The following is a 26,655-nucleotide window of genomic DNA, read 5'->3' as shown; positions in this document are numbered from 1 at the left end:
GCGACCAGGAGACCACACCGCGTGTCCTTTGATGGCACCTCGTCATGGGAAGAACAAGTGTCATGCAGAGGAGTGGACAGTGGCGTCACGGAAATCTGCTCGGATTCTCATTTATCTCGATGGTAAACGCATTTTGTCAGAGACACACTTCAATAGAGTCGGAGCTCCTGTGCCCACTGGCCCATCGTAGAGCACATGCACACAAACGAGCCATGCTCGCATTTACTGAGTCTTTAATGAACATTACATGGATGTTTTTGGAATAAATCCAGCCAAGCAGAGAGAGAACATTCAAGCACAGAGAACTGAACTCTGAATCTTTTCACTGCGCTTTCTTAGTTGAGGAGCGTTGATAGTGATCTTTTGCCACCATTTTTTTGTATCATGGTGCCAAGGAATGATGCTAAAGTAAGGTGAGGGGTCATTGCTGACGTCAACCATTTTATGGTTCCACTCTCCGTGCCTGTGCCAAATTGCTAATGTGGCCGGGGTCTTGTTTAATGTCTTCATATATTCATTGTGATACAAATTTGCTGTGTTGCTGCTGGCTCGCTAGCGCAGGTGTAGCCAGACTTCTGCGCATAGTGTACTGTACACCTCAGCAAAACCTGTTGCCTCTGCTGTGCACAGACTTACCTGTGACATGAAGTCTGTGAAGCTAGTTTAGTGCCAAGCATTGCTCAGCACCTGTGAAATAAATGAATATTGGGTGTATGTATGCATGATCAGTAAGCTTGTGGGATGAGAACCATTTAAAAATCTCAAAATTCCATTTTTAAACTGAGTTAATGGTAACAAAAAGATACATTATTCAGAATTACCAGCAACTATGTTGAAATAGCTTGAGGAACTTCATTTGTAATGCTTTAACCAGCATCTTGGTGCCATGGAACTATGTTGAAATAAGTTGAGTTCACGAATAGTGCTTCACTACCACGTTGTGGTGTTTATAGGTAATCGAAAGCCTTTTCAGTGGGGGGTGTTGATTACTGGCAAATCTTTGCTATTTTTTGCAGGGCATCCAATAACTCACAGTTACCTCTGCTTACCTTTTGGCTTTTGTCATGATAGTGTTCAAAGTGCTTCTTTTTGCTCTTCCAAGTCAGGTCATTTACTGTGTGAACAAATAAACACTTTGATAACAGTTCCGCTCTAATGTGATCCCTGGCACCACTCTCATTGTTGTAGAAATAAACTTCCGCAAAACAAAAAGGGCATGTCCAGAATCAATTCTTATTGATGTCTTTGAGCGAGGTGAGCTTGTGAACGCAAGTAGAAGAAAAGCCACAGAGTGCTGGCAGCGACCCGCTGAGCGGGCTTCCTCTTCCTTTCATCTCCTCTCTAATCTTATGTTTGCACAGCTCTCCGTCTTGTCAGCATAGTTTGTTTCGGTTTTATACCCGTCAATACAGTCGCCTCGCTCGCTCTCAAGGTATCAGCCGCATCTCAAAAGCTTGTCGCTGAGAGATCCCCAGCCAGAACATTTCCTCAGTCGCGATCCGAGCTTTTGTCGCTAAAATAATTAAGACTAACTTGAACGGCTGTAAAGAAAACGTCCTTTTGTCAGTAAAACGAGGCAAATTTGCTTTACATTTGCCTTTCTTCAATGTTTAGTTTATCGCGGAAACTGTCAACTACAATTGGTGTGGGGAAACTTAACATATTTTACCACTGTAAATAATAGAACAAATTAGCAAAACTGTCTGTCCCTATATTGTTTTTTTTTTCACTCATACTGGCATTGTTTCTGTTTTTTTTTTTTGTTTGTTTCCTTTTTTTGTTGTGGCTTTGTACATTATACTTTTTCTAGGGTCGCATGGTGGAGCTTTACCCAGCTGTCTTTGGGCAGCAGGAGAGGTACTCCCTGAGCTGGTTCCAGCCAATCGCAGGGCACGCATAGACAAACAACCATTCGCACCCACAAGCACATTTAAGTGTAATTTGTAGTGTCCAGTATACCACTCATACATGTTTTGCGGAATGTGAGTGGAAACCTGAGCACCGTGAGAAAACCAACACAGGCACGGGTAGAACATGCAAACTTGACACATGATGCTGGAGCTGGAATCAAACCCACAACCTGTGCACTGTGAGGCGGGTGTGCTAACCTGTTTGCATTTATTTCTCCCTCCATATTTTGTCTGAATTCCAAAACGACTTGACTTGTCCGCGACAACCCATACTTTAAAAACAGTTGGGTTTAATATAACCCGATTAACAAGCTAACTTTTGGGTTATCTTTCTAGGTTGTTTTGCACAAAACAATCATAAACAAAAAGGGGGGTCGTTTTAAACAAGACAAACTCAAAGGACCGTTGGGTCAAACTGACTCGTAATTTTTTGGGGGGGTTTGTTTTTGCGTATGGAATTATTTGATTTTCATGGTACACTACAGCCGCTGTGATTGTAAATGTGTGTATATATTTTTTAAAAAAAGCTTCATGTGACGGAATGGAATAGTGCGAATGCGATTAAGAAGACCGAACGAGGAAGGTGTTCACCTGAAAGCGGAGCACACAAAAATGAAAAGCCTTGTTTTTCCTCCAGCTCGACAGTCAATGAGTCATGTTGGAGCGTGTCGCCGTCACGCAGACGTTTGACAGTTCAACATTAACGCTGACAATTCCAAAGACTAACTTGGGTAATTAGGGGAGGCGATTCCGGACAGATGTGGACGGGTGGGTGCGGGCCGCTACAAAAGGCTCTATTATTTGGCTGGAGTAAATTCAGTCTCCTCTCCCATGACTCCATTAAAAGCAGCAGTCAAGTCGTCGGCAAAACGATCCCTCCTTGCAGTGGTCACGTTTACTCAGGGCATGATGTCACTTTAGGGTGTGACATCACGTCAGGGTGCATTTAGGGGGAGGCGTCGTGTTGACTGCTGGGCAATTAGCCGCACCGCGTTCATTCCCCAAACACGAGATTACTCAAATGGAAGCCTCTCGGTTCAACGTAGCAACTGGATATTTTGCCAACAGCGGGAATGTAAACATGAACAGGCGTGCTGCGTGGTTGCGTGGGCCCACTGTGGGCTAGTCAGGTGTTTTTCAGACGGCGGCAGATTGCCTCCATGTGGACGGCATACGTGAGTTTCATCAGCATTTGAAATGTACTGTATGTAATGTTAAAACAAAGCAGAGCATTCGCAACAATAAGTGGCCTGATAAACACCTTGCACAAAAGGGGTTGTGTGTTATGGAAAATGAAATGCGTTCTTTTTAAAATAAAGGGAAGGCTCATTTTAATATCCCTGGTTATGACAGGAATAAAAATCCCCACCACACCCCTTAAAAAAAATACTAAACCTTTAAACTTAGGGGTGTGAGTTTGGCCTAACTCGATAGGGTCCTGTTGTGGGTGGGAAGGCAAAGTTCAGGAGCAAAAAGAAGACAATAAAATAGAAGAGTATGTGAAAGTTTTTGTTAAATTCAACTTTAAAAAAAGCCTTGATAAAGGTAGTGTGGTATGCATTCTTTGTAAGAAGCGTGTTCCCCACAGAAGCAGCTCTACATTAGCCTACCACATAAATGCAACGCATCCAGCTGTGACTGCAGCCACAGCCACGGATGGCGACAAAGATGCTAAAGTAGTGCACCACAGCAAAACTAAAGTCAAGAACATGCCACGTTTGAGCAAACCTGCAGGAGACATGGTGGACAATGTTTTACTTTCATGTTATTTTCTAATTATTTGGCAAATATGCAGCATTATTTTTACATTTTTGTTTGTTTAAAAAGAGATTTAATAGCTCAATTTAATAGCTCAATTATTTACAAACCATTATTACAAAATTCAAGAGATTAATCGCCACATGTATAGTTGTACCACACAATGAAATTCTTATTCAGTTTTACTTCCCCGAGTAGCAGACTACATTAAGATTTGGTTTGGATAAAAACAATGTTATTATTCTTGAATTATCTGTCTCTACTCAAAAACGCTATGGACCCTAGCAGAAAGATAAGATAACCCTTCTCATATTCATACATTCTTTATCCTCTGCCAAGAACAGCTCGTTTTAGTGATGTATGGATGAGCTGAAAGAGGAGCTCAGATAATATGCATATCCTGTTTTGCCTTATACTGCCCACAGGTGGCCAGGTCAGGTACACCAGAAAGACCAGCACAATGGTCATGTAAACTATGTAAGTATTTTACGATTTTGTATTGTAAAATATTATGGAGTGCTTTTTTCCCCCCCTTTAAAATGGTCAGGGAAAGAATTCAACTCTCATCGTAGATAAAATGTGAAATGGATCCGCCCCAGTATTCAACAGGCTCTCTTAACCCATTCCTCCCACAAAGTTTACAGGTTTGCTTAAGTATTTTGTGTAATCCACCAAACTAACCAACAAACATACAGAGACGAAACCATCACATCCTTGGTTGAGGTAAAAATGTCTCTTAAGGGCATTTGGGCATCCCTGTAACGTTCAAGTACAATAAAGAGCTGTGTGTCAGCTTCGCCTCTGACTGGAACTGTGTTTTCCCTCTTAACACACCACACTGCACAAACACCACAAACTGCTGCCGAGCCACGCTCGCCCTTCAAGTCTTTTTGAAAGCAGATGTCAATCATCCTTGGCCCATAGTGAACAAACATTAACTTTACATGTACTGTACAGCCTGGTACCAAATGGCCCGTGAACCAGGATCGGTCTGAGGCCTAGTGCTTGGGGAACACTTCTCTTCCTTGAAATCCAAGCAGCGAAAATGTCCCGCTAAATCAACGGAAAGTACTAGAAGCTTTAAAATGGCAGATATCAGTTATTCACTTTCTTTTCCCGTCAACTCACCTGGACCCAGATCCATAGTTTAGTGCAGTGGCAAGTTACCAGAAACACTTGGGGGCCCATATGGGCATGAGGTATTTTGTTACATTCGAGTTTAATGAGAGATGACCTGAGGCCATTTATAGGCTGTAAAGACCCTTTTGAGGCTTGGGTGCATCGGCGCAAGAGATTTTGGACGACGGTCAGCAATAACATAAGAATGGGACCAGACGTGGTGTGACATGTTGCCTGCTGTGATGGATACAAATATACGTCCACACATGATTGGAGACGTGGAATAGAGAAGATCTCAATTGAGAAATCTCTCAAGATTTTGCCAATCACTTTGAACTTGGCTGATTGAATGTACAGACCATGATTACGTAATATTGTCGCTATGTTTTGTATGGGAGAAAAAAAAATTACTTTCTAAATGAGGTACCATTGATAAGCCTTCTGGTAGTTTTGGTACTGGACTGTTTAGAACTTAACAACAATGTATTTAGGAAAAATTACAGTCCTTACACTTCTGGACCTGTCTGAACAAAAACAGGTTGAAAATTATTGCCCAGTCTGATTCCAGCGATTGTTGCCATGTGAATGTACTACTCAGAATCTACTCAGGGTCTTCTGAATTTGTTTTACTGACTGTGGAAACCACATTAACAATGGGCCTTTTTAAGGCCCTCAAACACAATTTTAACATCTGATTAGTTGGACGAAGCAAAACATGAATCCAACATTGATCAGCAAAATGAAACTTTAGAGATAGACTGATGATATCGCGATAGGAGCAGGAGCAATACCACACACATATGCAGTGATATGTTTCTTTGTAAGAAAGAGCTTGCTTTCTCCAGAAGGGACTCAGGTTTAGTCTACCACATAAATGCAAAGCATCCAGCTCCGGCTGTAGCCTACAACAAAGACTCTTAACATATCACGCCACAGCAAATACCTTTGCCAAACTGAACTTGAGAATTAAAACTCAAGGTCTTTTCCAGCAAATACCACTTTAACCAGTGCAAGGCAGTTTGGGGTTAAAAAACAAACAAAAAAAATCTTCATTTGGATTGGTCCACAAAAAAATAATCAGGTGTCGTCTTTTGTAGTAATCAACATAAAGTGTCAGACAAAAAGAAATAGTTATAAATAAATGTTTGTCCATAGAAAAATATTCCATTGAAAGTGTTTTCCTTTGGGATCATAGTAGAGATGTGCTCACAAAAATAATAAATTAACAGACAGGTAACGAGAGGTGGCACAAGACAATTTGGGTTCAACCAATCTAGTATGGGGAAAATCTGGTTGTTTATAATAATGAAATTGTACAACCTAGTGAACATAACATTTGTTTCATGAACTTATATTTTCCTGAAATATTTAATTCAACAATTATTGTTAATGGGTTTTTGCATGTTTGTTTTGTTGAAAATTTCGAGCACCCCCTGAATTTCCTTCAAGTAACCCCATGGATACAAGTACCCCCATCTGAGAAGCACTGCTCTAGTCGTCTATTGTCCAATCGCCACTCATGACGTATCTTCTTCAACTGTCAGAGCAGAGGTCATGCTTGAAAACAAGTTGCCGGCGGGAGATTGCCTTGGCCCCATGCACGTTAAACCCCGATGTAACATGGGAGTCCAAGAGTTGTTATTGAAAGAACGGGCAGGCTTTGTGATGACGTTGCCCTGCCCCCTTTTGCTCCGCTTGTGTTTGTGTGTTTTGACACAGAAAGAGGCCACACAAACAGCCACCTTCTCACCTCTTTTAGCAGCACCGAACACTCAGCTCAAGCGCTTTCCTTTCAAATGAGAAAATGATACCACGACTGCTTAATGGTGGATGGGCAGCTATGTTTCATGAGCAGCGCGAGCGTTGAGTGCAGGCCTCTGTTCAATTAGAGGCCTTGAAATGTTTATTGGAGGTTTTATTTTTCCTCAAAAGGGCAAAAAGTGTGACAAAAAAGTGCCCCCAAGCAAGTCAAGCAGCTTGGAACCTTTACTAAAGTGCCAAATATGAATCACTGCGCCGTGGATGCCAGACAGGCCTTTCCTGTGTTGCTGAGCGAGCCTCTCGTACTGGAAGAGGCCGGGTGGCAGCGGGGGGGTGAAGCACTTCAGCTGGCTTTACAGTGCTGCACACTAGATATGACTTGATGCTCCCATTCGCTCCCGGCAGCCTGGGTGGTCCGCGCTTGATTTTATACTGCCCCCTATTAGCGGCATGAGCCGGTGATTTATGCAGCTGTCAGCTTCAGCTTCATCATCCCTGTCAGCCAGTGCTGAATTGTGGGTACGCTGGCGAGGCCTTCTGGCCAAGCGCCTCCCCCTTGAAGGTCAAAGCAAGCCACCCCTGAGAGGCCGGGGGGGGTTGTGGAGCTGAGACAAATACAATTTGGATAAATAACAAGCTCTGCTCTGTGGAGACTGTCCAGTTTAAACATCTGGCCAGCTGCACGTAAGGAAGAGACTGTTAGACTTGAAGCAAGGTGAGAAAGAAGTCATTCATGAAGCTGCTCTGTCATGAGACACAGACTGTACAGTGCTTCCAATAACAGTGCCATGGAAGATCCACTCCACTCCTTCGAGTACAGTGCAGCTCTACCAAAGGTTAGATGCTGAGAGGTTTCAAGTCATCTACTCAGCCACGAATATTTGAAATCTAGCCGCTACCATAGTAGACGAAGCTAACAAGGCTAACTGCTATTCGGATCCGGAACCAGCCTGTTTTGATACTCTCAGACCCACCCTTGTTGGCGGCAGATTTCGGCACACCGGTGAATCGAAAGTCCTCTCTAAATTGGAAGAAGGATATAGACAGAAATCTCTCTATAGTGTGACCTTGGTGTCACAACACCTCAGTGTGGGGTGTTGATTGATTGATTTGGAAATTGTTTTGTCTTGGAAATGCATCGCCATAAATTCTCAGCTCATTCTAGACGATGTTTCCCAGGATTCTTAGACACTGAAGGATGAAGAAGTTCTATTCCCAGTCAGTGCAAACGTGATTCTGAAAGGAATAGGAAGAAATGTAACAGTTAAATTTTTTTGTATTTGATTTATCATGTGTATAAGTGTGATGAGAAAAGGAAAAAACTGAGGGAAAAAAAAGATGACAGTCCAGGACGCCTACTGTACCTCTTTTCCATTACATGGTAGCAATTCAACTCAGCTCATCGCTCGCATGAGTCTTTTTGTGAGGCATCAGTAGTTCATAAAACTACTCTCACGAGTTTTACTGCTGCGGAAAACCAATAGTTAAACTCAAGCACTTGTCAAAATAATGAATGACAGTATAATGTTGGATGAGGCAGCACAATTGAGTAGTGGTTAGCACGTCTGCCACATAGCTTTCCCTAGGTACTCTGGTTTCCTGCCACACTCCCAAAACATTCTTGCTAAAACTAATTTGCCCATAGTTGCGAATGCGAATAGTTGTTTGTCTATACTTCGCCGTGCCCTGTGGTTGGGTGGTTACCAGTCTATGGTTGAATACTCATTTACCACAAACAGTCAGCTTGGATCGGCTTGAGCTTACCCAACCCTTATTTGGACACGTGCTAAAAAAATGGCTGGATCGATGATTGTTAGCTATAATAGACATGAATTTAGATGATTGGGGTGGCCACTGTATCAGCATTTTCTTATTGTATGTAAACAATATGACACCATGTTTACAAGAACTGAAAACGGTGAAAAAAATGCATTGCATTTGATTTTGTTGTCCATGGGTATCTCAGCTAATTATAATAGCGAGCAGCTTGCCACTACCTGCTAGCTAACATTACCTCTACGATCTTCTCCACTAGTCTGCAAAGAGTTAGGGCTATTTAGTGTTTGTTCAGATATGTTAAGTTAATGTCAGTTAATTTAGTATTTTTCATATATAATTAATACTTTTAAAAACACATTTTCCCACTGGCTGTCAACTGAAAATGACATAGTATGTGGTGGAGACTCAGGTAATGACCGATTAGGTGAGCCGTCGCTTCAACTTTAAGTTGAAAATGGCTAAGTAAGTGGACTAACACTTTAAAAAGAACACGCTTATTCCATTAATCCCAGCAATAGAAAAATCCTTTATCAAATAGTCTCTCAATCATTATGCGCCTGAATTTCCCCAATGAATATTTTCTAATCAACTTGTCTGTGGAAATTTAAAGTATGCCATACATCATTAAGAAGTCTTCATTAAAAACCAAGAATTTGGTGATGGACGGGCTTACATTCTTGAAAATGTCAAAAACGATAAGCTACGCTCTATACGTGCCCTTTAGAAGTTCGATTGCTGGCTCTTGAACGTACCAGAGCGATGTTGCTGAGTCGCGCTTTGACATGACGCGGCTGTATTGTGTTTGTCGCTCCTCCAGACCTACATCGTCGTCCATGTTACCGGGAAATGTTGGTGTTGGCCTAGCGCTGGGTGCGACTGCAGGAGAAAAGCCTCCTCTCGGTGTGAAGTGGTTAGGTTAATTTATGCTGGCAAACAAGCACACATCATATTTTGAAGAAATAAAAAAAAAAAAAAAAAACATGCGTCGATACGCTACAGCTTGAAGGTCTGATCAAACGAGTTCCAATTAGAAGGGTATAATTTGCCGACATAATGATATTAAAGATGGCAGCTCGGTTCGCCCAAGCTAAACTAACGCAGCTGGCGGCTGACCATAATTTAGGGTTCGGCTGCATTCACGCACGGGGGTGTAGGTGTAAGAGACTGTGCGTGCATTCATGTGTTGTGAATTGCAAATGGTTGGGAGGAATTCAAAAATGCATTTCTGGAGTCCAGAAGCAACATGAGTCTGGCATGAACGGGGCGGAGTCGCAACAGTTTGGATGCCAGTGTGTGCGTTTTTAAGTACGGTATTGGCCCCCATTACACACACAGTGACTATCCAAGCGGTTGCGATGGCGACAAAGAAAACAGATGCGCAACAACTGTCTTTAACCACAGAGGAAAATGAAGGCAGACAAATCTGAACTGAAGCCATTGAGATTTACAGGAATAGTTTGCATCTTGGAAAATGCAATTAGCTTCTCTCTGGAAGGTAGTTACAAGGGAAAACTCGCATTTTTGTTGAAATACGGAGTTTTGCCAATTAACTTAGCAAACGCAGGATGTTAAAATGGTCATCGTGTTTAGAGGCCGTAGAGTAACTTTATTTATGTTTTCTTAAAAAATGGTCAGTTTGAGGGTGGCAAGGTGGACCCGTGGTTACCACGTCTGCCACACTGGTGAGGTTCAGGGTTGGAATCTTCGATGACAAAATTTTAAACTAAACTTCTTTTCACATGATGCACTTGAATACACACACAGTTGATTGAGCATAAATTAGTGTTAAATGACAGATATCCTTGTTTGCTATAAAACATATGGATAAACTGCAGCTACTGGTATTCGAGTTAGTTTTAATTTTGCAACGACCTCAAGTATGAAGCCAAATGTTTAAATTAGCTAACATGAGATTGCATTAGCCTTTGGTGGAGGGAAACTGTTTTACTCTTGTTAAATTTGATTAAAACCTTATTAGTGTAGTTACTTGCTTAAAATGAGGTTACATATCTTGAGCTACAAATTTGACATGGTAGTACCAACCAGATGCTAATCACCATAGCAAAGGATAACAAGTAAAAATGGGTGGAAATGTGTACGAACATAAACATATTTAAAATCAACTAATTATTTTGTGCTTTTTATTAGGCTAATTTATCATTTCTGTTCTGTTTGTTTTAGTGAGATTGATTAACTATCTTTGTAAGACATTCAGTGTTGTATTGTTTCTTTAGCTCATAAAAGATGTGGTGTGTTGAATGTGTTTGAATGATAAAATCTTATGTGCTACCACTTAACTTTAGAATTATTAAATCATATACTATGCTGGTGAGTCATTACACATGGCACATAGCCTGTAAATTCAATTAGTACTATATCAGTTATATATTGGGGGCCATTTCAAACAATCCAGTCTTTTGCAAATGCATATTAATATTGTCTTAAAGCAACTTAAAGCAACATGTGATTTTTAAAATGCTCTGAGTCATATAACCATTACATTTAAAAGTTCCATTTAAAAGCATGTTTTCAACCACAGTGGTGTTTTGTTTTTTTAAATGTTATTCCTTAAAAAATCTTGATTTAAGATTGAGGCAAGCAGTTCTCAAAGATTAAATGCAAATGTATTTTACTGTATTATTTTTTTTAAACGCTTGACCTATCTCAGCTGTCACACACAAACACACTTGATTCAAGAGTTAGGGTTAGTTGGTTTCCAATATACCTACCATGCATGTGTAAATGTAGGACGAAACCGGAGTACCCGTCGAAAACCTGTGCAGGCATGGGGAGAACATGCAAACTACACAGGAAGGCTGAAGGCCACAATCCAGCCCACGATCTCTGTGCATGAGCCTGGTGTGTTCACCAGTCTTCCACTGTGCTGCACTAAATACAATAAATATACTTCAAATTGCATTGCACTTGAACGGTTAAAAATTATGCTGCAGTAAGATTCATTCCATCATGTAGATTGTGTTGATCACACTGTCTTGTCTTTAATTCAGTGATTCTTTCTCCTACCGCTAGAGAGAGCCCACCTAACATCCTTTGAGAATCCCTTATACAATGTACAACACATGAAAGCCCGGAATGTTCCTTATTCATTGACTTATTCCAGCATTGTATTGGCTAAAGGCCCTCAGCAGCAAAGTCAGAGTATTAATGTGATGAAATGCATCGACGAAGTCTCACCGCAGCGTCATTCCGCTGACAGGCTGCTGCAGAGGGACCACTTGAACGTGTGCTACTTTGCAAATAAATGCACGTGTGCGAGGAGAAAGAGTGGGTTTGCTCAGCTCACTGAAGCGTTGTGACCCTTGGAGTTGGAGGCCAGACTGCCATTGAAGCATTCAGCATGGATCCAACCGGGACTCCCGACTCCTCATATGCTGTCCGCCGTTTGACTCGCTCACTTTGTTGACGCTCTCCTACTCCATTGACTCTTTCATTAACCCCTTATCTAAATGTTTTTTTTTCTTCTTTTTAACTCCCACGCTCACCCTGCTATGATCCCTGGTTACGTTGTTCCCCCTTGTGGTGGCAGTTTATACAGTATGGGAGCTTGTGTGGTTAGTACTCAAAAGGAACTCAAAAATTACATTTAGAGGAGTTATTGGACACCTAACATACAGTTATTTTTGTTTTAAACAAGTTTCACTTGTCAAAACCTGTAATAAACTGCTAACATTATTTCATCTGCAGATGAGTTGGGGGTGTAAAAAAACAAACAAAAAAAACACCAGCCGCCAACATTTTGCGCACTACAGAACATGAAGCACTTTGTAAATATTTTATACAAGCTGTCTTGAGCGAACTACTTCAAATCATTTCTTTGTAGTACAATAACAAAACGTTCAGCATGAATTAGAGGGAAGAATAACCGTGTGAAAAGGGCTTTTTTCTTTATTTTTTTCGCACCCATAAAATTTATTCCACAGAAAGCAAACGGACTTTATTTGGTGCTGAAAGCTTCCCAGAGGCCAACACCGCTTTCAGCCTCTCTTAATTTTTAATCACCAGTAAGTGTCAGACCAAAATCAATGTTTGTGTTGGCCCAAGATCACTTATTACATCCTCGGAAAACGTGAAAATCTATTTTACTCAACTTTAACTTAATGTTCCTACTTAAAGTAATGGGATACATTTACATGACTTAAAGAGGACATTTCCAAATAAAACAGGGACCAGCCACATAATATTAACCAGCAGTAAAGCACATGCTTAATTACAGCTAAATCTTGTGAATATTAGCCATTGTACACTGGAAACTCGTGTCATTTCGGAAAAGTTACCGCTGAATTTTTGCTTTCGGCTTACCTGGAAAACAAGTTTATGCGGGGTCACTTCCACCACGTTCTCTGCAAAAGCTCTTCTAAAGCATTCCAACAATATAGGTGATAGGAAGAGAGCATATAGGTTGTTGGAGCAAATACCAAGCGCAGGAATGGAGCGATTGAAGGATAGAGAGTAATATTCGTATAAAAAAAATTCTTAAGATGTATAGGGCGGCTTGTTGGGAGAATGGTTAGAACTTCTGCCTCACAGCTCCACCTGAGTTCAAATCTAGCTTGCTCTGGTGTTCCTGTGTGATGTATGCATGTTTTCCCAGAGCCAGCGTGGGTTCTCTCCGGGCACTCTGGCTTCCTCTCACACTCCAAAAACATGCATGGCAGGCATGTTGGACACTTTAAATTGTCCTTAGGTGTTATTGGGTGATGCATGATTGTCTCTCTGTCTTGAAGGTTTGTCTGTGTGCCTCCAGCTAATTTGCAGCCTTATAAGGATGTATTTGGATTATACTGTATATATCAACTGGAAGTGTTTCAATGGCAATAGAATATCGAAAATGAAGTTGACTACAATTGCCAAAGCTTAAATATTTAAACTTAAGACAATGACATGCTATTTAAAAAAAAATGGTGATAAGATTTTGAAATTGTGCAAATTTGAATACTCTTCTTTTTGAAATTACTGTATTTTTCTCTGTACTGTAGACACTATATTTAATCCAAATTGTGGAGACCGTTTTGAAGAGCTATACAAATGAGGTAATTAAATACATCCACCCACACACAGAAAAACCAAGAATAGACTTGTTTAATTAGCAAAATTGCAATTCATGTACAATTCCCTGAAGACTATACATATGTAGCGTAAGGAAATCACCCAGACCGTAAGAAACATGACTTTGAGAGCAATTACAGTTGTAATAGAAGACAAGGCCCCAACTCACACTTGATGGAAGATGCATGACATGATCAATAACATAGCGTACGTTGAAGAATTAATTTGAACAATCTGGCTTTTTTTTACTTAAAAAAAAAAAAAGATAGCCCTTTGACCGATTATCGATTCAGACCCTGCTAAGATGAAACAAAACAGCTCAGAAGTCCTCCTCTGCGTTCCGAGTCTTGGACAATTTGAGCTCCTTGAGACGCTGGATGCACTCATCCACTGCGCGCTCGCCATGAACTTTGTTATCCCGAGTGCGCACGTTCACGGTGTTACTCGTCTTCTCTTTCTCTCCGACCACTGTTTTGTCAAGGCAAAGTAATAAGAAAAGACATTAGAGAATGAGAGGAGGTGGGAGAGGAGACAGACTGGTAAAATGACTGACCAAGGATGAAGTTGTACTGTGCTAGCTGAGCGTTTCGGATTTTCTTGTTCAGAGTGCATCCGGGATCCAGGTCCACCTCGCTCATGAAGCCAGCATTGTGGAAGTCTTGTTGAACCTGTGTAGTCAAAGACTACTTGTGGATTGTTCATTTCTCTCTAATGTTTGGTGGTCAACCATAATTGTGATTATGATTGTGTCTCCAGTCCAATAGGTGGCAGTAATGCACCTTCTAGCTGATAGGGCTGACCACATCATGAGCAGGACTCATTAAACTATATTTTTCTTTAAGGTTACAATTCTACTTAATTTAGAGAAGGATTATATACTATAGTATTGTCCTGCTTTTTCGCTTATCAATGATGTATACATGTGTGTGACAGTTAAACCTTTCTTGCATTTCAAAGGTTTTACCCCAGCACTAGGACATTTTATTAGCAGAATTATATTTTGCAAAGCCCCTCTTAGAAAAGAGAAAACATTTTGTGCCCCCAATTTCCATCCCAACCATAAATAAGAGTACTATCTATAAAAATTGTATAAGTATACCTAAAACTATCCTTTTTTAAAATTGAAAAACGAGAAAAGCAATATTAAAAATATATACATATACTTTCAACAACTGTTAACTACTTTTTACAGCATTTATACAGGTTAAAGCTTTGGCTGAGCCAGGGATGTCAAATATACAGCCAGTTCTGGCCTGCAAATGGGTATAATAGATTGTTTTGTTTTTTTTTTTAAATAGATGGAAAACTTGAAATGTTTTATGATTATTTGTAATGTTGATGATTTTTTATTAATAGTGATGTTGTGCTTTTATTATTTTGGACAGTAATAAAAAAAAAATAGTAATACATCTTAAAATGCTGTTTAAAAGTTATATAAACATATACCATGATTGTATTGATCCGGCCCGCACCAGAATTTGAGAAACAATGATATTAGACAACCCACAAAATGATTGGGGACTCCTGATCCAATGTACAAAATGGTGGAAACAACAAGAACCAAGTAAAGGTACAAAGAACGGGATGCTCCTGAAACATAAGGTCCAAATGCTTATTTACCTTCTCAGCGTAGTCGTCACAGGTCGGTCCCACTGGTACGACCATAACTTGGCGAGGCGACAGCCACAGCGGCCTGCGGAACATTTTGCTAATGCTAGTCTCTTGTGATATACATACATACATACTTGTATTAATCAACGAACCATTTGCCTCCGTAGTTTTCGGTCAGGATGGCAATCATCCGCTCGACCGATCCCAGGATGGCTCTGTGGATGATCACCGGTCTCTTCTTGTCGTCTCCATCGTGGCTGTAAACGGGGTGGCAAAATCACATCAATTCCTCATGTTAGCAACTTTCCATGTATTTACAAAAACTGAAAGTTGGCTAAATAGAGAAGCTAAATAGTTTAGACCAGCTGTCTAAGGCATATCCTTAGCTCTGATTATAGATTGAAAAAAAAAGGGGGGGGGGGGGGTGCATTAGCAATTACTGCTACTAATGTACTTCCCAAGTATGGCTGGTATGGAGCCAAAACCAGCAACATTTGCCACAGACACTTAAAAAAACTACTTATCCTTGCCAGTAGTTGGCACTTCATTGCGGCGTGGGCAAATAATCGTATGTAAGAAAAAATTGTGAATTATTGTAATTAAATTTGACATTCTAAAAGCACTAGTGGTGTCGGTACTCTGTATCAAGGAGTATTCATGAGTGAGTACTCGTTCTAGTATCGGTCATCGAAAAAGTGGTATTGAACATCTGTAAAAAAATTTAAAAAAACATTTCAAAGGGTACGATCAGTGTATTCTAACAACTTGCGTAAGGACTATTTTGCACAGATATCTGCTAACAACGAAACAAAATCTATTTATACTTGAATATGATACATTTTCATTGAAACACCCTAATTTCTCCCAAAGTCTCTCTCAAACGATTCCCTATGCAACACTGACTGTAAAAGAGTTCAACATTACAGCACTATTAAAGCAAGCGCTTTTATAGATTCTCCGGAGGGTGAATTACAGCCAGTGGGCTGGACAAGCACCTAACAAAGGAGAGATTGAAGCGGATGGGTAACTGGAAGTCCAACTGGATGGTGGCGCACTGATGGTATCGGCCGATGGCGTCCTTGATCTGGATGTCGATCTGTGCGGAAACGAGACGAGGTTAAACAAAGAGTGGCGTCCCTGCTCGCTGACTGGCAGTTAACGGCCTTGTTAGCTGATTCACCTTCGGCCCGTAGAATGCGCCATCGCCCGGGTTGAGAACCCATTTCTCGCCAAAATCGTTCAAGCTGTTCTCCAGTTGCTGTCAAATAAACAGAATTGACTATGGGTTGCATTGCTTTTGTTTGTGTTCCTTAATGACGCTCGCTTGCACATGAAATGATATTCGACAATCCGATAGCATGAGAAAGGCAGGGAATGAGAAAAACTAAACTCATTATTCAAATGAGAAGTAAAACATGCTCGTTTCAAAGTATTTATTCGGTCAAACAAGTATACATTTTGGATAAGGCTACAAATTATAGCAGATTTGTGCATCATTGTAGAGTTTAATGGTTGAACTTGTCATTTTTGCTTAATCAAGGAACTGTGTAGACATTTCATTTGATACTGTCTTCTGATTACAAGTGGTGCTTCAACAACATTCCATCAGTAAACTTGGGTAATAAGCTGCCTGTTAGCAACAATGAGGTCAATAACTTCCTGTTAGTCTTCTACTGGGCATACTTGACGGCACCTAAAAGCGAACAACTTTGGATTGTTTGCAGTGACGTCTTGTTTTCTTAGATAAGAAGGGTGCGTTTTAGGAAGTCCACAACTTTCCTTCCAGAAGCTCTATAAGCTGATAATGTCTTTGAAGCAGTGCTTCTCAAATAGTGGCGCGGGACCCCCTGGGGGGGGCGCGAGGTGATGCCAGGGGTGGCGCGGATGATCCCGGGAAAAATTCTTTTGTTTTTTTTCATGTGGAATGTAATTGCAATAAAGATATCATTTTCATGATTTTCTCTTAGTTTCAGGCACTTTGGTGCACTTGCTTCTTTTTTTTCCGTTTTAGACTTTATAAATGTGATAAAAATAATTAACAGTTGTTGAAAGTTGATTTATATTGCGTTTTTCTGTTCTTAATGTTAAAAAGGATACATGTGTAGGTATACTTACTAACAATTTTCATCAATAATAAACGTATTTATATTCAGTCCATCGACTGGGGGGGGGGGGGGGGGGGGGGGGTTCTCTTTTCTAGAGGGGGCCTGGCAAAATATATTTGAGAACCACTGCTTTAAAGGGACAATGTGTAAGATTTAGACCGTGTTTTATTCAAAGGGAATGAATTAAATGATCATTAATTTTAACAACCTGCAAATAAATCTGTTCCTAACAACCAACAATAAGTTTTAAATATATCCGTAGGTCTAGTTACCATTAAATTATATCACATGGGGAGTGGCACTCCGGAGGCTGCCATGTCTGCATGTCTATTATAGTTTCGGACGATGGTAAATGCAGCACCTTCTGCTGTCCGGAATAAAAAACGGTATAAATCTTACACATTATCCGAAGGTGTGCTAACTACTATATCAACGTGTTTTAAGTACACAAATAGGCTCAGCCATTGGGCCACTAGGTGGTGCCCCAAGACAACAAATGGAGACAGTCTTTGCATGTGGGTGTTTTTATGTTTATGTGCGGCAACAGTCAAAGTACTGCTGTGGTATGGCAGGTTCACTTTTAAATAACTGAATGTGATTTTATTTTTGTCACTCCTTTAAATGGAAATTTGTGATGTCTTGGGTTTTTTTCGGGCACAAACATAGTTTCAGCAGAGCTTCAAGGCAGATATTATTTAGTTGACATTTTGAAAGTAGACGGACCCAACTCGGTCAACCCCCCAGCACTACTGAGAGATGATTTAATTTTGAAAACCATGCTTCCCCATAACAGAGGTTCTCTCAGTCAAGTTGTGTCAATTCAACCTAATGTTTCACCATCTACAAAAAAGGGTATGAAGAGAATGTGGATTACAAAGTAACGTCTTAGCAAGTATCGACTGGCCTTTATGTCCTGTATCCCCGTGTTGGTCATTGTCTTTGTATGTTCCTTGGATGGTTGCAGCCTGTTAAGTGAAGTTTTGCTGCCTTGCACTTGTGCAGGTACAATGACCCCCCCCCCCCCCCCCCCTCCAAAATAAATAAATAAATACATAAATAAATCAAACCTTTGAAAATGAGGGGATTACTTATAATTTCATTCGAAGGATTAAACTCCATATCTCGATCACATCTCTGAGTGAGTTGACATGTTGGAAAATCTCCGAGGCAAGGTAAAGCCTCAGGAGAAGAGAGCGCATTTTTAGCTGACAGCAGATGTGCAGAACACCGCCCGTTCTTTTTAAATATAGATGTCCTTTTGTCCTCGGAGAAGCCAGGGCCATTTGCGGCGAGGCTCTTCAATTTCTATCTTGATAACACAACGGCTCGGCCATCTTTGTTCTCTGGGGACTCTGTGCGAGCGGTTGACATTTTCAGCTAAGCAAGAAAAACAAAGAGGCGCTTTGATTACCTTCTCTGCTTGTTCCCAGACGGCGGGCTCTCCCAGGAATTTCTCGGGTCTGGTAGAGAGGTTCAGCTTGAAAGTGAAGCCGAACACATCGTACACGGTGCGCAAAAAGTCTAAGCAGCCTTTGATCTCGTCTTCGATCTGAGCGCCAAAATACATTTACGCAGTTAGAAAATTGCTAACTATTTTAGCGGTTGCGTTTGGCCTGACCTGATCCATGGAGCAGAAGATGTGAGCGTCGTCCTGCTGGAAGCGGCGGACGCGGGTGAGGCCGGTGAGGGCTCCCGACAGCTCGTTGCGGTGCAGGACGCCAAAGTCGGCCATACGCAGGGGTAGCTCTCTCCAGGAGCGTGGCCGATGATCGAACATCAGACTGAAACCGATGGAGGGGGTGAGGAAAAATTCAAATAAAATTGAACAGAACAGAAGAACTCACCAGTGACCGGGGCAGTTCATGGGTTTGAGGGCGAATATTTCCTTCTCGACCTCGAAAGAGAACATGTTTTCGCTGTAGTGCTGCCAGTGACCGGAGGTCTGCCACAGTTTGCTGTTGTAGATGTTAGGCGTCACCACCTCCTGGAAGCCCCTTTTCCTATACTCGCTCTGCCACAGGGAAATAATCAACTTTTCAATACAATCGCGGCGATCAAAAGGTTGGGAAACACTGAGCTAGATGAAGGCGTTCGGCCAAGCATATCGACATTTCTGTGATTGACGTGACGCTGGCCAATAGTATATCCGCATCTCCGTGAGTGAGACCGGGACTGTGACCTTAATCGACCAATAGCATATCGGCATCTCCGTGACTGACTCCGTGACTGACACCATGAGTGAGACAGTGACTGTGACATTGTAAGAGCAATAGCGTTCAGTGTGACCGTGACAAGCGTAAACAATTAACTTCGTTGACGCATCAAAGCGAAGATAACTGTGTAGCACGTTTACCGGCGGCATGTCAGATTGTTCGTAAGACGAAAGGTATGTAAGTAAGTGGGGGACAAAAAACGCCGCGTTCAACGCTCGTAAGTCGAAAAGTTCGTAAGAGGGGGAGTTCGTAAACCGGGGGCCCACTGTATTAAAGTAAGTTTTAGTCGCAGTCATAGTTGTAATATAATTTAACATAGCCACACACAGTACAGATTGTTGTAGCTTGACAGGGTGGAGAACTACACATAACTGTTTCTTAGTTTTGTTTTTCATCTCATGAGCCACACAAGGGATCAACAATTTGACCCAGCTCTCAATGCAGCAAGCACCACAAGATGCAAATGACCTTTTTCTAGCCTCGTCACTTGAACTACTAAAGTGCAGCACCTCAAACATCACACAGTAGAACTCCCAGCTCACGTGGCCTTGTCGCTAATGGGAAGCCTTTGTCTCCCTTCTTATCCAATTACTGTATGTCTCTGACTTACTCTGATGAACTCAATGAGGCTGTTGTAGATGAAGGCGCCTTTGGGCAGGAAGAAGCAGCTCCCCGGACTCAGGTCATGGAAGAAGAACAGGTCCTGCTCCTGAGGATGGCACATTTGCATTTAGGTCAAAGCAGTTTAAAATTCAAGCGACTCATCACATGCTCGAATGAGGATTTATCTTGACAGCGCTCTCTTGCCGAGCTCACTTTTTCGCAACTTGGCTCACATGAACTAAATCTGTCCTAGAAACCGACACTAGTAAACAAGACCTGATTGCTGCAGTCGGCTCAATTTATTATCACTCAAAGCTGTAAAGTGTTAAAGTAATTTTTTTTTCCTGAAAGAGGAACTTTGATCTGTGGTCTACTTAGTGAGCTCGCGGTTGCCTTGAGTTCTTACCCGGCCCAATTTGCGATGATCTCTGTTCTTGGCCTCTTCCTGAAACTTTTCCCACTCTTTCAGCATTTTGGGGTCCGGGAAGGAGATTCCATATATTCTCTGGAGAGTCTCCATGTCAGCTTTTCCTTCCCAGTAAGTGGATGAGTTCTGTCCACCAAAAAGACAAAAACACTCTTGACTACGGCCTTTCACAATCATCCACTAGATTTCCTTACATACACGTTTCCTGAAAGTATGGTATTTAGATAATTAAAAAAAAAAACATTTTAATTGTCATACGGCATCTCGGCCGGAACGAAAGCCTCACCTTGTGGATCTTAAGTGCCTTGATTTTCCCTGTGTGCCTCACATGTGGACCCCGACACAAATCAATTAAAGGGCCACACCTGAAACACATGGATTCCATGGCGCTTAAGGTGGACAAGACATACAAACAGCAGTCACAGCGACAACGTTCACGTACCTGTAAACTGTTGTGGTGGGAGTGGTGACCTTCTCGTTCAATATGCGGCACTTGAACTTGTTGTACTATCAAAGAGAAAGCGTGTCTGTCAGACAGTGAACTACTGCATATTGGCCTTTCGGCCATTTTCTATTCTCTTATATTTGCTGAAAATATTTTTTTCTTTCAATATGCTCAAGCCATAGCAAGAAAAGTCCTGCTTTTAAGTTATATTTAAATTACATCTAGTGGAACCTTTGTTTTGTTGTTAGGATTTAATTCATTGATAGAATGTTTTTGCCTGCGGATTTTTGGTTGGTGGTCTTTGAATGCCCCTTGTGCATTGCCAAAAGTGAAACTGAAGGTGAGCTTCCTAAATTGCTGTTACAATCTGCCAGTGCTTTCGAACATTTATTGTTGGGTGTACATTCAAAAATTGAGTTTATTGACTTGAATCATAAAAGCAGCGACCTCTTGTGACCTCTGGCGACTTTGAACAAACCGTGCGGGAAATCAGAAAAGGGGCTACCTTGATTTCTAAGTTTGCTTACCACAGAAGTTTAACCTAGCACATGAATGCCAGTGCAGCCTGATGTTGGGTATTTTATGGGCCGTTCTTTTTAACTCATTCCCTCGCATAAAAATGAATTTTGGACGGCTCTAGCGGTCAATGGCAGTGAATGAGTTATGGTTTTGCTGCCATCTTGTGGCATCTGTGAGCAATTACAAGGTCTTTTGCCTCAATTACCCACATACAATATTTCAGCTTTCTGCAGCCATGGCACGTTCCCTTATCCTACACGAATCGCAAGACAAAAGTGTCAAGTGCAAAATGATAATGTTTCTGTTGAATACCTTGAACATCTCCAGCAGAGTTTCCTTTTTGATCTCCAGCCTCTCAAACGGCTGCTTTTCCTTGATTATTTTCTTGCACAGGCTTTCCAGGCAAGGGAAGTCATTACTTGACACGCCCCTGCACAAAAATTCACAAAGAGAAATGCCAATATTGTATCTCACATTGATATGCAAATTACCTTTAAAACAGCTAAATTTAGTACGCTCGTGTTTAAAGGGCATCTTAAGTGTCAGCACCATTGTGATTAGAGAGGAACCTTTGAAAAACCTGAACTAAAAGTGGAGAGTAATTGGCTGGAAGGGTGCAGCAATGTCAAAATCTCCTTGGTAAGAATCCGGAAGAAAAGTCATTAGCATAACATGACTTCGTTAAGCAGGTTATGGAATTAATTAGACAATACTCTGAAGCACGGTGGAAATGCATAGGAAATGGTTGCTTGTATTTTTTTTTTTTTTAAAAAAAGCTTAATCTTCAGTCCATGCTAATAAAAAGCTACGCATTTGGAGAAAAGCGAAACGTGCACCACTTACTCATTGCCATCGAGGAACATGTCGTAGTAAAAGCCGTTTTCGATAGGCGGACCGTAGCACAGGCAGCCCCCGTACACTCGCTCCATGGCTTCACCCAGGATGTGAGCACTCGAGTGCCAGTAAACCTTTAAGGATATAGAAAATTGTTTTGTTCCCACTTTTATAGCAATGTTTATCAAACAAGGTCTCTTTTCTTCCGTAATCGTTGTATTAAGGGGCTTTTTTTTCTTTGTGGTATTGATTCTCTTTTCAGCTTCCATAACAATGTAAGGCAGGCAGGTTTTTTTTCCCCCACCCGCACATTGGTTGGAATTGATTTTTCTCTCCCGCAGCAACTTTTCACTCTTTGTTATTATAACCTGCCACGTAGCTGGCATGATGGGAATGCCTTCTAGATTATACGTAAACAGTAGGAACGTTATTAAACTCCACAGAGACAGTACGCCGGTGCATCTCAATAACTTAAAATTTAGGATTATTTACCATATTTGTCCATGTAAAAGTTGCCCTCGCCCCTGCACTCGACTTGTACGCTGAGAAATACGGTATATGTATGTAGTTTTTTTTCATTTAGGGAATTTGTTGGTAATCGCACATGGCAAACAATCCAAAAAAATGAAATACTCAAAATTGCTTTTAACTCATTTACTACCATCCCAGTTGAAAATTAAATGAATGCATTATTTAATTAATGAAAAGAAAGTGATTCATCTCTGCAATTAATTTCTTTTTAAATAGAACTGGCAAGATACATGAACCTTTCCACTATATTATGGCTTATTGAGACACAAAAAAAAATGTCAGTATGGCGTGAATATAGTACAGCATCTCAGGCAAACCTCGACTTGTTTACAGTGTCAATCCTAGCTTAGTATTTGCAGCGCTGCTATTTAGTTAACACGGAAGTCATACTCTGTGAAATTGAAAATTGCATATTATGGCTTAGTTTAACAAAAAAAAATCTGATCAAAACAAAGAAAATCTGAACTGCGGGAAAAATATCTTGAATGTGTTGATATATTACATTTAAATCATAAATATCCAACACTCCAACTATTCCGTCAGGAGTTGTCTTCCGATTTTTTTTTTCAATGTTTTTTAAATTTTGTGAGTAGACACACTCTGATTGGCTTTTATGGACTTACAGCTTGAGCTTCATCATCATCAAACTTGAGTAGCTCGAGGCTGCAGTCGTCCTCTAAAGGGCGGTCCAGATCCCACACGTCTTTGTTCACCTTGGCGATCACTGTGTTGTCGGCCAGGCCTTGGCTGCATGGCAGAGCGGGACAATATTCATCAAATTCACGCCTGCATGTTGACTTCTGCTGACAGGTCCACTTTCAAGAAATGAGCATCTTTCAAAAGTGTTCTGACATGTGCAAAATATAGTACAGCAACGCATAGCATAATAATAAGGAAGGTTCACAGCACTGGCAAAAGATGTAGAGCTGCAAAAGCAGGGCTTGACACTAACTTTTGCAATGGTAGCCCTGGTGTGAGCAGCTCAATTTTTTTCCAGCACGACCATATCTGCTAATGTAAAGTTGGTGTGCGTGTGCAAGCGCGCGCGCCTGTGTGTGTGTGTGTGTGTGTGTGAGGGAGAGAGATGGGGGGGGTGCTATTACGATAGCTCGAGAGACTCGGAATTAGCAGTTGGGCATCGCTGTTTGCAGATAAAAATGTATATTATTTGCCTAATTAATACATAATGAATGCAACAACTGACAACTGACTGATGAAAAAGACAGTGAGATAACCTAGCCAGCATGTATGACACCATAATAATGGCTCGGTTTAAAAAAAAAAAAAAACAGGGCGGGGGGTTTCTTAGGTGAGTGTTTTAAATTTTCTCACGTTTGGCTGGAACCAGGTTAAGGCATAGAATAGTCAGCTTTAAACAAGAGGGCTACTAAGTGTCTGGATTACATTTCATCACAAAAGGACAGTCTTCTGTACTGTCGAAAACATACCGGTCATACGGCTGATGTATTAGTTCAAGCGATGGTTAAGGGGCGACATATTCTGGTAAATCAATCCAAAGTTAAGCATTTTAGTCCATTTTCTTCGATTTGATCCACTGCATGTAGGTGTTGATGGCAACAAAAGCACTCAATATCAGTCTAGGCATTTCATCAGGATGCTCCATTCACAAAATTTGGAACACCTGATATTTGTCAAACTTTACCATAGGGAGCACCCTTTACCAATCAAGACATCAATTTGGAACCTCTGGTTTTACACTTTAAAAGACAGAGTGACAAGACATATTTGCTAAATATTTTACAGTAACCGTACCGTACGTTTGTCTGCCATATTCTTCCCCCCTATTATCTAGTTCAGGTGCAGAATTCTAGTTATTATTGCCTGTGAATTTATATTATTCCCAGGGTTTGGCTATTTTGCCACTTGCTGCTGACTGGAAATGACATCACAGTTGCTCATAGCAGTGATTGGTCGTGGCAGTGAATATTTTCCCATGTAGGTAGTTTCATGAAACAATAACAGTAACTGACCTGATTCCGCAAGCCACTTGGTAGGGTGTGGTCTTCCAAGACTCTGCGTCCACCACCTTTCCATCGGGTAAGGTGACTTTAATGGCACGAGACTCCTTGGCTGCTCTCTCTGCCATGAGGTTATCGTGCTCAGCTTTGAGCTTAGCGTACAGCGTCAAGCGGTCTTTGATGTACTCTGGTGCTGGTGAAAGCTGCAGGAAATAACATCGCTAAGTTTATCAACTATCAAAGCGCATTTGCAGGACATAAAAGCATGCTTTTGATGCTCACCTCAGCTCTGCTTCCAACATCTCCTGCTTGTTTCACCTTCTTTCCTCCATCTTTACTTTTCAGTGCTCCACCCTATCCAAACATCACATATATTCATTTAGGTTTGCTCAATGACAAGCAGTGTACTGTACATATGAACCATTAAGGTATTTGTTTGCATCCAGATTCATTAAGAAGGATATGCTTGTTGAGTTATTAGAGATCATTTTCTTTTAAACGTGCATAGGGAGACAGGTTTTGCCACAATGTAAACCCGTCTTACCAATATGGTTAGGATCAATTGTTTTGCTTTGACTTGTGAGTCTACATTGGCGATGCAATCGCTACCCAAAATCTCATGCGAGCAAATGGGGAGAAAGTTAGCGACGTTGACTGCCATAATGATAAATGCACCATTCCGGTGAAAGAAATGCGGGAGCGCCTGTTCTTCCCGACATGTGAGCAGGGCAATGCTAGTTGTGAATGCAAAACCAGCCGCAGCTAGGCTATGCTAACCGGGGAATGAATTGAAAGGAAATTGCTCGAAATAAAAGCGAAACGTTACCTTTTGACCTTCGGCCACGTTGAGTTCACTCATTTTGTCCACGACAGTCTGATCGGCCATAACAAGTGACAAGATGCCCCACTTTGAGCGACTTGTTCACGGGTAGTGAGCTCTTATGAACTGTCACGATGATCGCGGAGCTGGGGTGACGGGTGATGACGTCACCCGGAAATCTGATGCAATATTTTTCTTCTTCTGCCGGAAAACGTTCTTCTACCGTTTGTACTCCATGATGCAAGGTTACATTTGTATTATGTTTTACTGGACGTTTACATATTCATTTTACGGCAAGAAGCAGACTAAACAAATGCGAGCAAGTCAGTCAATCCACAAACTTGCAACGACTTTAACTGTGTCCCCAAGTGGCATTGCAAAAACCATCAAACGCCACAACGAAACGCACTCAATGAGGGCAGGCACAGGGAAAGGAAGAAGTCACCTGAGCTCCTGATGTTAAATTCATCCGTGTCACCAGGCTCAGAAATCGCGAGTTAACAGCAGCACAGATCAGAGCTTGCTTGGTTGCCATCGCAGTTATGTGCACATAAGATGCATGTAAGCATGATCAAAAAATAAAATTAAAAAACAAATGCTCACTCAAAAAACAAATGTTGCTTAAGTAATCATTTGAAAATATAAACTGCTGGAGAGCTTTATTCAAATTTCCTTTGATTAAAAGGAAAGGTGTCTCAGTGGTCCGTCTCACAGTTAAGGGGACTGAGTTCAAGTCCAGCTGGCTTTGGCCTTCCACTGTGGGCTTTGCAGGTTATCCCCGGGTAATCCAGCTTCATCCCACACTCCAGAAACATGAAATTCAATGTTTTGGACACATTAAACAGTCCTTAGGTGTGATTGGGTGCGTGCATGGCTGTTCGTCCTGGTGTGCCGTACAATTGGCTGGCAACCAGTTCAGGTTGTCCTTGCCCGAAACCAGCTGGGATAGGCACCAGCAAGTCTGCGAGGGTAAGTGGCTATAGAAAATGGATGGATTATGAAGAAGGGAATTTTTTTTTAAAATGACAGTGAGGTTACTCTTTTTCTTTAGCAATGCATCAGCTCCATGCGCCACATGCACGAATCCTGTATGGACATATGCTAATTGGTGAATCAACTTAAGTTGCTTGTTGATGAAGCACTGTCTCCTACAGTGAAAATATTGTACAATCAA

At 41.3% G+C, this 26,655-nt stretch overlaps 1 protein-coding gene across 1 annotated transcript; it reads right to left on the bottom strand.

The window, feature by feature from the left end:
- Positions 1–13,409: 13,409 nt before the first annotated feature.
- Positions 13,410–25,653, bottom strand: tars1 (threonyl-tRNA synthetase 1). Its single transcript, XM_088431402.1, has 19 exons — positions 25,488–25,653; positions 24,944–25,015; positions 24,674–24,864; positions 23,306–23,429; positions 22,161–22,285; positions 21,630–21,747; positions 20,796–20,860; positions 20,640–20,718; positions 20,333–20,479; positions 19,934–20,032; positions 18,955–19,121; positions 18,729–18,891; positions 18,522–18,659; positions 16,186–16,263; positions 16,001–16,101; positions 15,158–15,262; positions 15,015–15,087; positions 13,948–14,062; positions 13,410–13,862 (listed from the first exon to the last, which is right to left on the bottom strand). The coding sequence occupies exons 1-19, from the start codon at positions 25,545–25,547 to the stop codon at positions 13,714–13,716; spliced, it is 2,169 nt and encodes a 722-aa protein (XP_088287528.1). The 5' UTR covers positions 25,548–25,653; the 3' UTR covers positions 13,410–13,713.
- Between the last annotated feature and the right edge of the window lie 1,002 nt (positions 25,654–26,655).

This window comes from Hippichthys cyanospilos, chromosome 1 (assembly GCF_059441005.1).
Source record: "Hippichthys cyanospilos isolate Australia breed blue-spotted pipefish chromosome 1, RoL_Hcya_1.0, whole genome shotgun sequence".
In the NCBI taxonomy this organism is placed as follows: Eukaryota; Metazoa; Chordata; class Actinopteri; order Syngnathiformes; family Syngnathidae; genus Hippichthys; species Hippichthys cyanospilos.
This window is presented reverse-complemented; position numbering and strand designations above follow the sequence as displayed.